Source organism: Canis lupus, chromosome 1 (genome assembly GCF_011100685.1).
Source record: "Canis lupus familiaris isolate Mischka breed German Shepherd chromosome 1, alternate assembly UU_Cfam_GSD_1.0, whole genome shotgun sequence".
NCBI classification, from domain to species: Eukaryota; Metazoa; Chordata; class Mammalia; order Carnivora; family Canidae; genus Canis; species Canis lupus.
Window position 1 is genome coordinate 71870777 of NC_049222.1, and position 13922 is coordinate 71884698.

At 45.1% G+C, this 13922-nt stretch overlaps 1 protein-coding gene across 10 annotated transcripts in view; it reads left to right on the forward strand.

The window, feature by feature from the left end:
* PTCH1 (patched 1) overlaps nucleotides 1-13922 on the forward strand; it is a 70597-nt gene that overhangs the window by 45786 nt on the left and 10889 nt on the right. For all 10 annotated transcript variants that reach the window (XM_038526858.1, XM_038526857.1, XM_038526856.1 and 7 more), the window contains 6 exons: nucleotides 406-808; nucleotides 1232-1541; nucleotides 6233-6375; nucleotides 8368-8551; nucleotides 9987-10267; nucleotides 11960-12097. In XM_038526858.1, the coding sequence (XP_038382786.1) occupies nucleotides 406-808; nucleotides 1232-1541; nucleotides 6233-6375; nucleotides 8368-8551; nucleotides 9987-10267; nucleotides 11960-12097 (1459 nt within the window). The remainder of the gene's footprint in view (nucleotides 1-405; nucleotides 809-1231; nucleotides 1542-6232; nucleotides 6376-8367; nucleotides 8552-9986; nucleotides 10268-11959; nucleotides 12098-13922) is intronic.

Consider the following 13922-nt stretch of genomic DNA (forward strand, 5'->3'; position numbering starts at 1 on the left):
TTTCTGTTGTGGATTAATTTTGCTGATGATTGAGCGTGTCATATCTGTATGGATTCAGGCAAACAAAGGTTTGAAAACCAACCATCCAGAAAAATATAGCCCTTTGGGTGTCATGGGGTTTTTTGGGGGGGGGAATCGTGTGTTTTTAGGAATTGTGCTTCGAAGGGGTTCATCAGCATGTAACTTGATTTTGCCAGCCAAATTCATGATCAACTATCCATTTGGCCTCCTTTGACTTAATACTATCTGTGTCCAGATGGTTAAATTAGGTGATGTTTGTGGAGTTCAACAGTATGATATTTTCTTCTAAATGAGAGCTATGTAAAATGGATGTCAGTCATTGGCAAAAATGAAAGCACGTTTCCCTGTTTCAATATACCATTGTGACATATTTTCCCCTCTCAGCCCCTGCGTCAGCAGAGTGATTCAGGTTGAACCTCAGGCCTACACGGAGACTCACGATAACACTCGCTACAGTCCCCCGCCCCCCTACAGCAGCCACAGCTTCACCCACGAAACCCAGATCACCATGCAGTCCACAGTACAGCTCCGCACAGAGTATGACCCCCACACGCACGTGTACTACACCACCGCCGAGCCACGCTCTGAGATCTCCGTGCAGCCCGTCACCATGACCCAGGATACCCTCAGCTGCCAGAGCCCTGAGAGCACCAGCTCCACGAGGGACCTGCTCTCCCAGTTCTCTGACTCCAGCCTCCACTGCCTTGAGCCCCCTTGCACCAAGTGGACACTTTCATCTTTTGCCGAGAAACACTATGCTCCTTTCCTCTTGAAACCAAAAGCCAAGGTAATCTACCAAAACAGAAGACTCTTCCTGTCTTCAAGAAATAACAAAACTGTCTCTTTTGGAATTCATCAGGTTGCTTCTTTGGGTGTGACTTATTTCAGGCCCTCTAAAAAGTCAGTCCATTTAGCATGTGGGGCCATTTTAATGAGCTCATCTTCTATGGGAGTGAATCTCTACCATAACAAATGTTTCTGTGAATTTAGATCAACTCCTTAAATTTTAAACATTTTATTCTTCATGAGCTTGTTTTAAAATAAGATTACTATGATTACCTGTTTTTCCCTCTGGGAGGATGACCCCTACGTGCTTCATCAGGGCCATTGTGGGGGTAAAAGTGAGGTCTGGACCAGACAGCTTGCCTCTGTCAGGGGAGAGTTGGTCCTGTCCTCTGGCTCTAATCTTGTGCCTCTTACTGTGTTACAGGTCGTGGTCATCTTCCTTTTCCTGGGCTTGCTGGGGGTCAGCCTTTATGGGACCACCCGAGTGCGCGATGGGCTGGACCTCACAGACATTGTGCCCCGGGAAACCAGAGAATATGATTTTATTGCTGCACAGTTCAAATACTTCTCTTTCTACAACATGTATATAGTCACCCAGAAAGCAGACTACCCAAATATCCAGCACTTACTTTACGACCTTCACAAGAGTTTCAGCAATGTGAAGTATGTCATGTTGGAAGAAAATAAACAGCTTCCCAAAATGTGGCTGCATTACTTCCGAGACTGGTTACAAGGTGAGATGCTGCGAGGGGGCGTTCGCCCTTTGTAAACATTCCCCATTTGGTCTTTGGTACGTTCAGCTTCCACAAGTTCCTTTTGTTCACTTTATTAAAGTATTAGATTATAACATAACACTGACATGTTTCATTGACTTCTGAGTATTGCTTAAAATTCTTATATAGACTGTTTTGGGGGCAGCCTCCCAAATCTGGCTTTTGCCTATAAAATGATGCAAACAATTCCAGTGGAGGACTCATTGGAACTTCTGTAAGAATTTATGGATGCACATTAGGAAATGGAAACATATGTTATAAAATAGGGACCTGGATGCTTCTAGGGCTCTTTTTTTGGATGGTGGTTAGTTTGATGATCAAAAGTGTCAATGGAAATTTCTAGACTGACTTATTGACAAACTTTGGCATACTACACCAGTAGATTTTTGCATCATTGGTGATTATAATGTACAATTCCATATTTTGACCATCTCTTGGTTCAGCATATGAAATAAAGTTATCAGTGCTTAATCACATCTCACAGTATTTCATAAATAACCAAATTCTGCTTTTAAGATGCCTTTCTTAGCATGTTATCTTGTCCTTAGATACATGTCTGGGAAATAGTAGTCAATTGGAGAAAAAAAAAATGGCTTAAATTTGCTTCTAACTGCTGACTGATATGAATGTATTCAGTGATTCCAAGAACATCTGTTCATTTATTCCATGTTGACACATGCAAAGTGAAGTGGGGAATCAAGATAATTATCCACACAATTCAGGCAAAAATGCTATTACTGAAATACCCAAATAATTATGGCCCCCAACATTTTTTTGGCTTAAGTTATCCAAATGATTGTCTTAATTTCCCACTTAATTAGGCTTGTTTAAACACAGATTTGAGTGCCTTTTTTGGTCTTAAGTCAATACACTTGTATGTAAAGATTAAGCAGCCAATTTCCCTGTGAGTTTGCATAAAATGGTAAACTGCATGAGTTTGACTGAAAATCCTTCAGTTCAGTTTCTAGCCTTGACTTCTGTTCCTAGAATTTTGTTCATACATGTACACCAGATTTGACCTCTTTTTTTGAGGAAGGGAAAGAGAACTAACTACATGACATTAATATTATTTTTTTAACATGCTCATGAGATTAACATGAATTAGTTCTAAGTCTTACTTTTTACAGTAGTTTGGGAGGCTGTGTTTTCCAGATAATGAGTCAAAACAGGACCAGACAGTTGAGAGATTCCCTGCTTTTCATTTTTCCCCCATTGGCCAAAGATATGCAAATAGCTTGCCACAAATGACAAAGAGATCGCCAGTGCTGCCTGTATCTGAGCAAAGGAGGGTTATTGTAGAATTGATTTCAGTCTTAGGCCATTCCTTTGGACGCTCAATATAGCATGTTAGGCGGATCTTGGGAAGAGGGCAGAGGGTATTGTCTCCAGGCAGTGGCAGGGCTAACCTTTTTATAGTGCATTGTAAATTATCCCTATGCTTTCATTCCTTTAAAGACCTAAAGCAGTTGGACTTGAGAATCACACTTTTTTGAAGGTGCAATTGAATCATGTTGTTTTGATTGCTAAGTGAACAGCACCCACCTCGACCAAGTGAGACCCATTCATGCTCCCAAGTCGAGGTCCCAGCCAGCTCTAGAACTCTGCGTGTGACTCTCAGGAGGTCCAGCAGAGAGCACTGGACACAGAATGGCCAGATAATGGGACCGCCAGGCTGCCTACACGGTTTTCAGGCCTGTCAAGTGGCTAATGGGGTCTTTGAACACTTCCTGCAAGGAGTCAGCTGTCCTTGAATTGTTCAAAACATTTTGTGTGGTCATTAAGTGTTGGGACCCTCATTGGTTTTCAGTGGAATTGTCACTAAAAACCGTGTTGTGCTATTGGTCTTTATCAACATTCCACTAGTTTGCGGGGTGGGGGTAGGTGCTAACTCATAAAAATACATAATGGCAATATCATGTGTCATCTTTAAACACACATGCAAGTAAGGTGAAGTTGCAGGTAACAACCTCACTGCATCATGTACAAATGGTGTTCGTTTGTATTCAGCTCTGCGTTATGCAGATAAAATTTAAATTAATGTTCTCTTTAGGGGCTCATTATCAAAGAGAAACTTACAATTGATATTTCCCTAGAAAATAGTATTTAGTATAAAATTTAAAATGAGATAAGTTTTAGTTAACACTTTCACGTTTTGCTGTCAAATAGGTAAAATGTCATCGATCTTGTCTACAGTGTACACGTGTTAGAGTATAAAACGCAGGCCAAGGGGCAGGGGAAGCAAATCTGCATCCCTCATTTTGTGCACAGAAATCCTATGTTGTACACATACTCTCAGGCCATTTCTTTGCTATTTGAGCTTTTTGGTAATTAGAAAATAAAATAATCTAAGAATAAAAACTTAACTTTTTCATGAGGTCAACTATTTCTTGTTCATGTTTGTATTCTGAGTGCAGTGAGTGGCACGGGAAGGCTAGCAGCGTGGATGAGGGGGTGAACAGAGTTGCCTGCAGGGTGGACCCCCTCAAATCCAGTCTTTCTTCCTTTGGTTCACTCAGGGTGTCCCCAGACTCTTAGTGCATAAAAATCTTAAAACCACACTCACATTTTTGGAACACTCTATTTGCCACTAGATGTCAGGGGTGCCCTTGGTACCTCTGCTGATCTTATTTGTGCCTTCAGCAAATAACTTCCTGAGCTCCTCTGTGTGTCCAGGGCTATTTGGAGCAGCCATGTTTCCAGCTGAACCTGGAACCCAGCTGCCTGGATCCAAAGCTTAGCTCCATCCAGCCCTGGTCTCCTGGGTGGCTTTGGTTAAGTTGCTTCCCACGCCTCGGTTTTCTCATCTGTATAGTGGGAACCATGGTTCTAGCAGGGCTATCTCATGAGGTGGTTCTAAGAAGTACATGACTGGTGATCATTGTGAAATGCTGAGACAGCCCAGTGCTCCCTGAGCACCAGTGGCTCCTTAGGATTGACGGGTCAAGAGGGAAAGGGTTAAAGTACCATACAGGCCATGAAGTGATGAAAATTCTATTAAGGTGAGGAAAACAGACCAGGTCTCTTTTGGAGTGGTAGGGGGTGGGGAGGAGGGTTTGTTTTCCCTCCCCTGTTTATTTATTTATTTTTTTTTTCAAAAACAAAAAAGGCTTTTGGTAATAAAATAACATCTGTTCAGTACGGCTTGTTGTGTGCATGCCTCACTATGAAAAACAGTCTGTGAGAGTTAGGAGCCTGGCCGTCGTGGTGGTCCCTCCCACCCACCGCTCCCACCGCTCCTTCACACTCGCCCCTAAACATAGCCTTCTTTCACCACCCAGCCTAGGGCCTCATCCCCACATTGTTCGTGTAAAAACAATGCCCACAGCGATGTCGGCAGGAAGGCTTGAGAAGAGAGAGAGACAGAGACAGGGTCCTGTGCTCCCCCTCTGCCCCTACGTCAAACCCCAAGAGCTTCATTATTTTGAGCACTGAGGAGACCAGTACTGGGACACGGTGGGGGGGGGTGTCTTTGAATTCACTCAAGGCCTGTCATGAGATGAAATGAACTCTCTTCCCTTCTAACTGGCCATGTCTAACCCCTGCATACACAGCTTGTTCAATAGATGTGGTTTCCTGAGCTCCTGGGGGCCTGGAGTTCTACTTGGGAGGGGATTTGGAGGGGAGCAGGACAGTGGAAAGGAGACAGGGGTGTCGGGGGAGAGTGTGTGTATGTGGGATCACTCAGCCCCTAAGACCGGGTCACCAGGGCCCTGTTTTCTCTTCCAGCACGCTTATCTCTTTACAGCTGTAGCCAAACCATCAGGTCTGTAATGATGGTTTTGATTACAGAGGCCAAGCACAGCTGTGTGTGGTGGGCTGGTGGGCTCGCCCATCCCCCACACCCAGAGAGCCCTTTCCTTCCCCTCCCCGTGCTTGCGGTTTGTCATCTGTTCTCACAGAGCCCCCTTGTATTGGCCTGTGGCTTCCTGTTTCAATCTGATCCAAATTTACCCCGTGAGGCATTTCCCTGCACACACGGACGCTCACGAGGTCCCTCCGCCCCCGCCCTGCCTTGTGAGGAAGGGTGGCAAAGAGGAACAGTCGAGAGTGAATAGGTGTTGGCTGTGATCTTTACACAACCTGGCAGCCGATCCCACAGCTTGTATTAGCTCCACAAGTCGAACAGATGGAACAAATTGACAGAATCGTGTTCGCTCACCCTGGGCTGGAGAAGCAGCTGAGTTACTGTTTGAAGTTGGGAGTTTGAAAGCCTTCTCCTCACTCTGAGTGGGATTTCTGGTTGGGTTGAAGAATCCCAGGCTCTAGCACCCAACAGTGGCCTGAGATGGCTAATGAGCCTATGTGTCCCCTCACCCGGCCAGACAGTGCACTGTCTTCCTCTCCTCAGAATAGTCATTGAGGGAGAAGAAAGGGTTTCTCTTTTATGTAAAAGTAAAACATGTAAATTTGCTTCCTAGAAACAAGAATTCCCCTCTTCCACCTTTGAAGCAGTGATTATCAGCAACCTGACACTCATTCATGAAAAATTGAATAGTGTCACTTGAATCTGAAATAGAAAACAAGTATAATACAGAGTGTTTGAGGTTGATGTCAAGTACTCCCTTCTGCTGGGTGTCCTCAGCCCACCACATCAGGGCCTAGATCATTCTGGTTAAGAATCATAATATCTCATATACATTTGCCTTTTCTAGGACTTCAGGACGCATTTGACAGTGACTGGGAAACTGGGAAAATCATGCCAAACAATTACAAAAATGGATCAGATGATGGGGTCCTTGCCTACAAACTCCTGGTGCAGACCGGCAGCCGCGATAAACCCATCGACATCAGTCAGGTACTGTGGCTGCCCTACATCCTGGGCGTTGCGGAGGGCATCGCTGAGCAGATCTTGGGGCAGCTGCCATCCCAGCCTGCGCCCTCTGGAGACCCGAGGCATCGGGCTGATAGAATGTCGAGTTGGCTCTACTTCACTTCATCCTGTCGGCTGGTTGTGTGACTGCAGGCAAGCCTGTGCCTCAGTCTGCCCGTTTGTCAAGTGGGGTCGTGTGTTACTGCCTGCCTCCACAGCCGTTGTTCCCACCAGGAACTCTCCAGGCAGTGCAGGCTCTTTCAGATACGAGACATGCTGTATTGTGCCATTCTCTTTTGAATTCTAGTGCTTGTTACCATGTTGATCTGGGTTATATTCACACTTAAAAGGATGGTAGCAGTCATTTGAGTGAGCAGAATTTGAGGTGGATGGATGAGTTAGGAAGTCAGAGAGGTTACTAGAAGGATGGGAGGATTGATTGCATTCGTTTCCTCGGGGTCACCCTGGCCCAGCAGGTGGAGAAGGGGGACAGACAGATGGCTCTGCCATGAGTGAAGCAAACAGAATTGCCAGTCCCCGAAACCTGAGAGCGCTCGCCGTTCTGCTCACTTCCCCGGGTAATAAGAGCGGTTTCTAGTTGGTAATCATATTCTCCAACTACATTTGCATCTTCTCTGTGATGCTCGGATTCCAGCATACTCCCTTTTGATTCTTCAGGCAAGTTGGGAGTGTGTTGGGACCCTTCAGATTTCAAATGAGTCCAGCACTACTGCCGGCTCTCCCAGATCCCATTCCCTCTGCTCCTTGTAGCTTGCTTGCTTCCCCCTCAGGCAGAAAACCGTCATGCTAATGATCTTCCCAGCAGCTCTGTTTATTGTCTCTCCTTTTTTGCTGGCATTAAAGGTGACAGATTTACAAAGTACATTGTTCAGAGTTATTATGGAGTGTGAACTTGGTGCTTTATGGCCGCATGCGGCACACTGTCAGGTTTGACAAGGATGTGGGCAGAAGAGCCTGTGGGAGAGATAGCAGGGGGATGCCGGGGGCTGTGCCAGACCTTAGGGACCAGGGACAACTGTGGAGCAAATGTGATTGGGCCAGGCCCCCAGATATCACTTCCTCTGCCTGGGAGGGAGAAAAGCATGCTGCGTGCACGGAGGCCATGAGCCGTGCTATGTAATTCCAGAGACGGCTTGAAGACATGCAGTTGTTACATATCCTGGGGATTAATTGAATCCAGACCCCTGAAATTTCGTTTTGTCACTCGACTGTTTCTTCCTTCACTCTTTCTCTATTAACTGCTGTCACTGGTGTTTTTCATTTTGTTAAGAAGGCCAAACGCATTGGAGTCAGGCCTGAATCTAAAGTAAACAGGAAAAATGTATTTGTTTGTATCAGTATGTGTGTAGTAGATAGAGGGAGTGTAGTATCCCATGGCCTATGATGGGGCTTGCCAAGCGGGACCACCTCTCTCAGAAATAGGGGTACCCAGAAAGACCGTGGCTGTGCATCAGCCCCTTCCACTTCCTGGCGATGGGCATTTTGTGAATACACAGGTCATAGGAGGCTAGTGTTAGCAAAATTTATACAGATGTTGTTTTATTTTTATAGCTCTCCTCCATTTACTGGGTGGCATTTCCTTCAGTGTTAACAGCAGAGGTTAACTGCATACAGACGTGTATGGGGGTTCTTGCCAGGTTTTTTCCTCCTTCTCCTATAAATATGTTTCTCCAGATTGTTCATTCTCTGCCTTGGCTGCAGACAGTCTTTTAGCATTCAGATTTAATTGGTTCGTTCAGTCAATTCCTGGACCATCTGCAGAACTGTGTGTGTGTTAGAAACACACTGATTATTGCATCCTCTGATAAGTGCATTTGGAAAGAAACCAAAGGTGTTCTGACGGGATTTTATTATGCATTCAAAGAGGGGGCATTCTCATCTTTGTTGCAAATGCTGGTGCAGGGCTCTCCTTCCCCAACCCCATTCTGAAAGACCCCTCTTCTCCGCATCTTGCAGTTGACCAAGCAGCGCCTGGTGGATGCACATGGCATCATCAACCCCAGTGCATTCTACATCTACCTGACTGCCTGGGTGAGCAATGACCCTGTGGCTTATGCCGCCTCCCAGGCCAACATCCGGCCTCACCGTCCTGAGTGGGTGCATGACAAAGCTGACTACATGCCCGAAACCAGGCTCAGAAGTAAGTAGCCCTCCACCAGGGTGGGAGCCTCACTCCATTCTCCCAAGCTCGGCCACAGCCCTCGTCTGCTGACGCTACCCAGGGTTCTAAAGTGTAAACAGAACAATCTATTTCTTTGAGTTTAAAACTCTGGGAGACAGATGAGGGTGTGCAATGGAATACAACCCATGCTCTATCACGCTGGGAAATAAGAGTCCCTAATCTCCGTTTGTAGCTTTCACCCTTGGACATCCACCGGGCAGCTCTCTTTCATGCCAGCTGTTCCATGTGAAAGCTGGAGACGCCTCCGGGTTGAGTGTTATTTTACTATTGCAGAGTTTTATCGCTGGGGATTATATGTTTATCTTCACTTTGTCAACTCTGGTGTTGAAGGAATTTTTGGCAAGTTGGGTCATTCCTATAAGCCACCAAGCACCTGTACTCTGTCAAAGCTGTTTAAACCGGAGCAGGATAGTGTGTATACGCAGTGTCCTCTTCCTTTCCCCTCTCAGCCTTGACTTTGAAAGGTGGTCCTGTATGGATTTAATTTGCATTTGTGTTAGAGATGTGAGTAGCTTCCACCTTGGATAGGCCGAGGGAGAGGGAGGACGTGACAAAGAGGACGGGTCCCTTTGCAAACATGGCTGGAGAGGAAGCAGGTTGTGCTTCTCTGTATCTAAACCCCAGAGCCTGGTGGCAAGCAGCCAAGGCTTGTCTTAATGAAAATTTATAGTTGAGATTATAATAGGGCAAATCATGTTTAGCAAGTCAACTGAATGACCCCAAAGGGTCTGGAACACACAACGGCAGTAACTAAATGCTTGTTGTGTAAGGATTTCTTCCCCTGCTGCTGAAGACTTAGCATTGCATTAAAAAAGAAGCATGGAAGGTTTAAGTGTGTTAGATCACTAAAAGGATAAGAAAGTTAAGCGTTTTTCTCAGGAAAGCATGACTTTCGAGTTATTTTGTTCTCATAAGTGAGTGAGTAAAACAGTTTGAACTTCGTATTTTCCCTTGTGTCAGTTGAACAAAAAATGCTCCTGCCATTGAATTCTTAAGTTGTTTAGACCCATTACAAAAGTGACTGCCCCTAGAAGATTAAAATCAAAGGTTAAATGAATACACAGGCCTTAGGCTGCTCCCCTCCACCACCAAAAAAAAACCAAAAACCAAAAAACAAAATAAAACAACAACAAAAAAAACCTGTTGGTTATTGCTTAAAGCTTTTTTAAACCAAAGATTAAGATTGTAAAGACCAAAGACTGTCCTGCATACTGTTGTCTTTCACATTGAAAGGAGTGTGGGCAGGGAACTTGGTGACAGGGTCCCTTCCCTGTTGGCTGCCATCGTGGAGCCCGCGGGGTGTGGGTCTGGGCTGGGCAGTGGCTCCTCCCTCCCTGGGTCCCATGGCCCTGAGCCTTCAGCCATGGCCTCTTCCCTCTGTCCCCCTGTCCAGTCCCAGCAGCAGAGCCCATCGAATACGCTCAGTTCCCTTTCTACCTCAATGGCTTGCGGGACACATCTGACTTCGTGGAAGCTATTGAAAAGGTCCGAAGCATCTGCAACAACTACACCAGCCTGGGGCTGTCCAGCTACCCCAACGGCTACCCCTTCCTCTTCTGGGAGCAGTACATTGGCCTCCGCCACTGGCTTCTGTTGTCTGTCAGCGTGGTGCTGGCCTGCACGTTCCTCGTATGCGCCGTCTTCCTCCTGAACCCCTGGACGGCCGGGATCATTGTGAGTTCATATGAAGGGGTTTTGTGCAAGCCAGATTCCTTTCGGCCTGGCTCTTGCTACAGCCGGGAAGTTGTGTTTATGTCTGGGCCTCTGGAGGAGGGTATAGATTGCATCACCCTTGTTATATTTATTCTGTGGGAGGTGGCGAGGTTCATGGTTAGGTAGAGCCTTTAATGGCCTTCATCTTGTGTCTCTTCTCCTACAGCTTTAAACTTGCTGTGTAAAGACAGGGAAGTTTTAAAACACACTTTCTGTAACAGCTCCTAGCATTTATTAAATACAAACACTCTGCATTTATTAAATTCGAATATAACTTATTTATTTATTTTTACTTAAATGGTCCTTTTGTGACTACGTCCCAGACCTAACATAGAGAAGATTCTTCTGAAAAAGGGGCGGGGGACAATTAGAGAAGTTTAGGACAATGGTATATGGGTAAAATGGTTTTTGAGATGGTTTTGTAGTATTGTGTGTGTGCTTTAAAGCTTGGAGGACATTGGTGAACTGGTATTGCTAACCTATTTTTTGGTATCCTTCTGTCCAAGTGTAATACTCTCAGATCTGAAGTAAGTTTCATGTAATATCTAATAAAATCATGGCACTGTTTAAACATGAACTGTTTACCATGAACTGTGGTACAGCCTTCAAAATGCCAAAATTATAAAAACAGAGACCAGGTCTCATTTATGTACCATATGTCTGTGCAGCAGGTATGTTAAAGGTAAATGTTTAGTCTGTAGGGGTTTTCATGGTACTTAAGCAATTGACGTTGTCCATCTTTCATTAGCTTATTAAAGAAAGCAAACGGAACTGTTACTGGACCTGTCCTTCCCCTGCCACCACTGCCCACTGCCCCACCCCTGACAAGGAAAGAACAGCCACTCCTCTCCCATCTCTGTAAAGTTGGCTGTTCTAGTTGTATTTTCTTCCCTTTGGCTCAACAAACTCCATAGTCTACCTTCCAGATTTTCTTTCCATCTCTGTGCAAATTTTTACAAGGCAGATGAAAGGCAAATAAGAGCTTTTCCTGGGTTTAACTGCTTGCTGTGTCCACCCGCCTTGCTCCTCATTTCTTCAAAGTGAAAGCGCCTGTAACCTGACCCATGTCAGCTGACCAGAAGTCCCCTTTCTCCCTAGTCATCCTCTCTTAACAGAACAAAAGAAAAGCTTCTATTCACTCCTCCTATCTGCTTTCTTTAGGATGGAGGGTAGGGCACAACCAAAAACTCTGAAGTTTCAATTCTGTTAATTGAAGGATGGTTTTTGATGATTAAGATTAAAACAGAAGGGAATACCTTATTTTAAACTATATTAAATTTGTAGCTAGTTACAAGTCCATGTTTCTGTAATTCTTAGATGACTCAAATGGAATAGTTGTGAAATTTTTTATTTTATATATTTTTGCTTTCTAGAGCAGGCGTATTGGAAAGACAGCTTATGGTAGTAATACCAAACTTTGCCTTTTTGTACTCCTTAAACAAGCTGCTGTCCCAAAGCAGCTATCCCAAAATTGTCCCAAAGTCTCTCTTCTCGGCAGCAGTGCAGTGATTTTGAAAGTAAAGACAGGTGTTCAGAGTAAAAGCAAGTCCATGCTTCCGTTGTATGTGGGTCCTGGCTGTTTCTCTCCCCTTGATCTGGAGTGAGTCCTGTCCTGTCTGTGCCCATCTGCTCATTGCGTGCATTTTCTTAAAGGTGACGGTGCTGGCTTTGATGACAGTCGAGCTCTTTGGCATGATGGGCCTCATTGGAATCAAGCTGAGTGCTGTGCCAGTGGTCATCCTGATCGCTTCTGTCGGCATAGGAGTGGAGTTCACCGTTCACGTTGCTCTGGTATGGGAGACCCCTTCATTGAGAACTTTATGGCAAGGCCAGACATTCATTCTGGCCCTCATTAGTCTCTGGGTTGGGGACCTTTGCGTTTTTTCCAACATCAAGGAACACACGTAACACGTGTCATAATGAAGAGGCTTCAGACCACAGGCCTTCCCAGCGAGAAGTGGCTGAAATTTAGGTGGATTCCTTCCCTCTGGGACAGTCTAAGGGCAGGGCATCGGAGGTAAAAGGGTTGGCAGTGGGCCGGGAGGGATTCTGCTTATTTGGTGTCATTAGTGTCATGACAGGTCAGTAAGTTGTCAGTTTTGTTCCTGAGTTAGATGGTATGAGTGTGTGTGAGTGTACACAAATACACACATTTTTTAAAACCACAGTTATAAAGAGGAGATAAAGTGAGACCACACTCACAGGCATGGGGCAGCATGACAGAGGAACTGCTTTCTCACCTGAGCCCACCCACCTTCGACCTATTTGCTTCCAAATTCATGAGAGCAGGAAGTACGAGGACCAGGGTTGCTCTCAACAGGATTTTTCCCCTCTCTCTTTCTGTGCCCAGCCTGTGAGCAGGAGGAAGTTAAACGTCAGGGGGAGTCTTTAAACCAAGAGACAAGGGACGCCTAGGTGGCTCAGCAGTTTGGAGCCTGCCTTTGGCCCAGGCTCCCTGCATGGAGCCTGCTTCTCCCTCTGCCTGTGTCTCTGCCTCTCTCTGTGTGTCTCCCATGAATAAATAAATAAATAAATCTTAAAAAAAAAAAAACCAAGAGACAAACCCATCATGTACATTTATCAGAAAATTACTCAAAAGCCTCTGAGTAGTGTGTGAATTATGTTCTGTCCACACTTGTGCTTATAGCCTAAGTCCTTGAGGGTGTTGGTAGGCACTCAATAAATATATATTGGCTGAAGAAATACTGATGTTGGAATGCCCTAGATAGGAAACCTAGCATTGAACCTGGGTCAAATTACTTTCAGTCTTGCTTTTGCAGTCACTAGAGTTGATTTTCCTTGGGCTCAACACATGGCATGTGCATGTCTGCACGTGTGCATATCCGCACATATGCTCTGTCTTGTACCTTCTTAGTTTCTCCACAAGGAGTCTTTCAGGGGCATTTGCAGGCAGCTTAGAAACTGTAAACTGTGTTTCAGAAAGCATGTTTTGTTGAAGTTGTCCCATTTCAGCAAAAAACTGATAATACAGAACCAGTATTCTCTAGGTTTTGAGCCTACCCAAATTATTTTCCTCCATTGAGCTGGGAGGAGGGAGAGGGGATTTTTTATTTAAAAGAAGAGTTCACAAAAAAAAAAAAAAAAGGAGAGCTCACAGCCTAGGACCTAGAACATAAATAATTCTTAATATCTCCAGAATTGAGAAAACTTTCCATGAGAGTTAAGAATCCACCAGTCCCTTTATTCTGATGCCAGTGAAAACCACTTTTTTTGGTAGCTAGCATTGCAAACAAGAGCATTCTAGAACAGGTTTTCATGGTGGAAGGGAAAACTGCAGCTTGTTGTGGCACTCTGGGCTTTACACATGAGGTGGTACGAACATCAGTGTGCACACCAGTGCTGGATAAACGATTAAGGAATGCTTCCACCGCTCATACAAAATTTAATTCCAAGAATTTAAGGAGTCCCAAAAGCCACCTTGGCTTTGTGAGCAGTAATCCCTGCTCAGTGCTCATAGCCTACACTTTCCTTGAGAGACTGTCCATGTGCAAAATACGGTGTCCTTACCTGAGCATGTATGTGAAGGTCTACTTAAAGTGGGTCGGTGCTGCTCTTTTGGGCTTTGTAAAATGATGGAATAAGGCTGGTGAGGAGC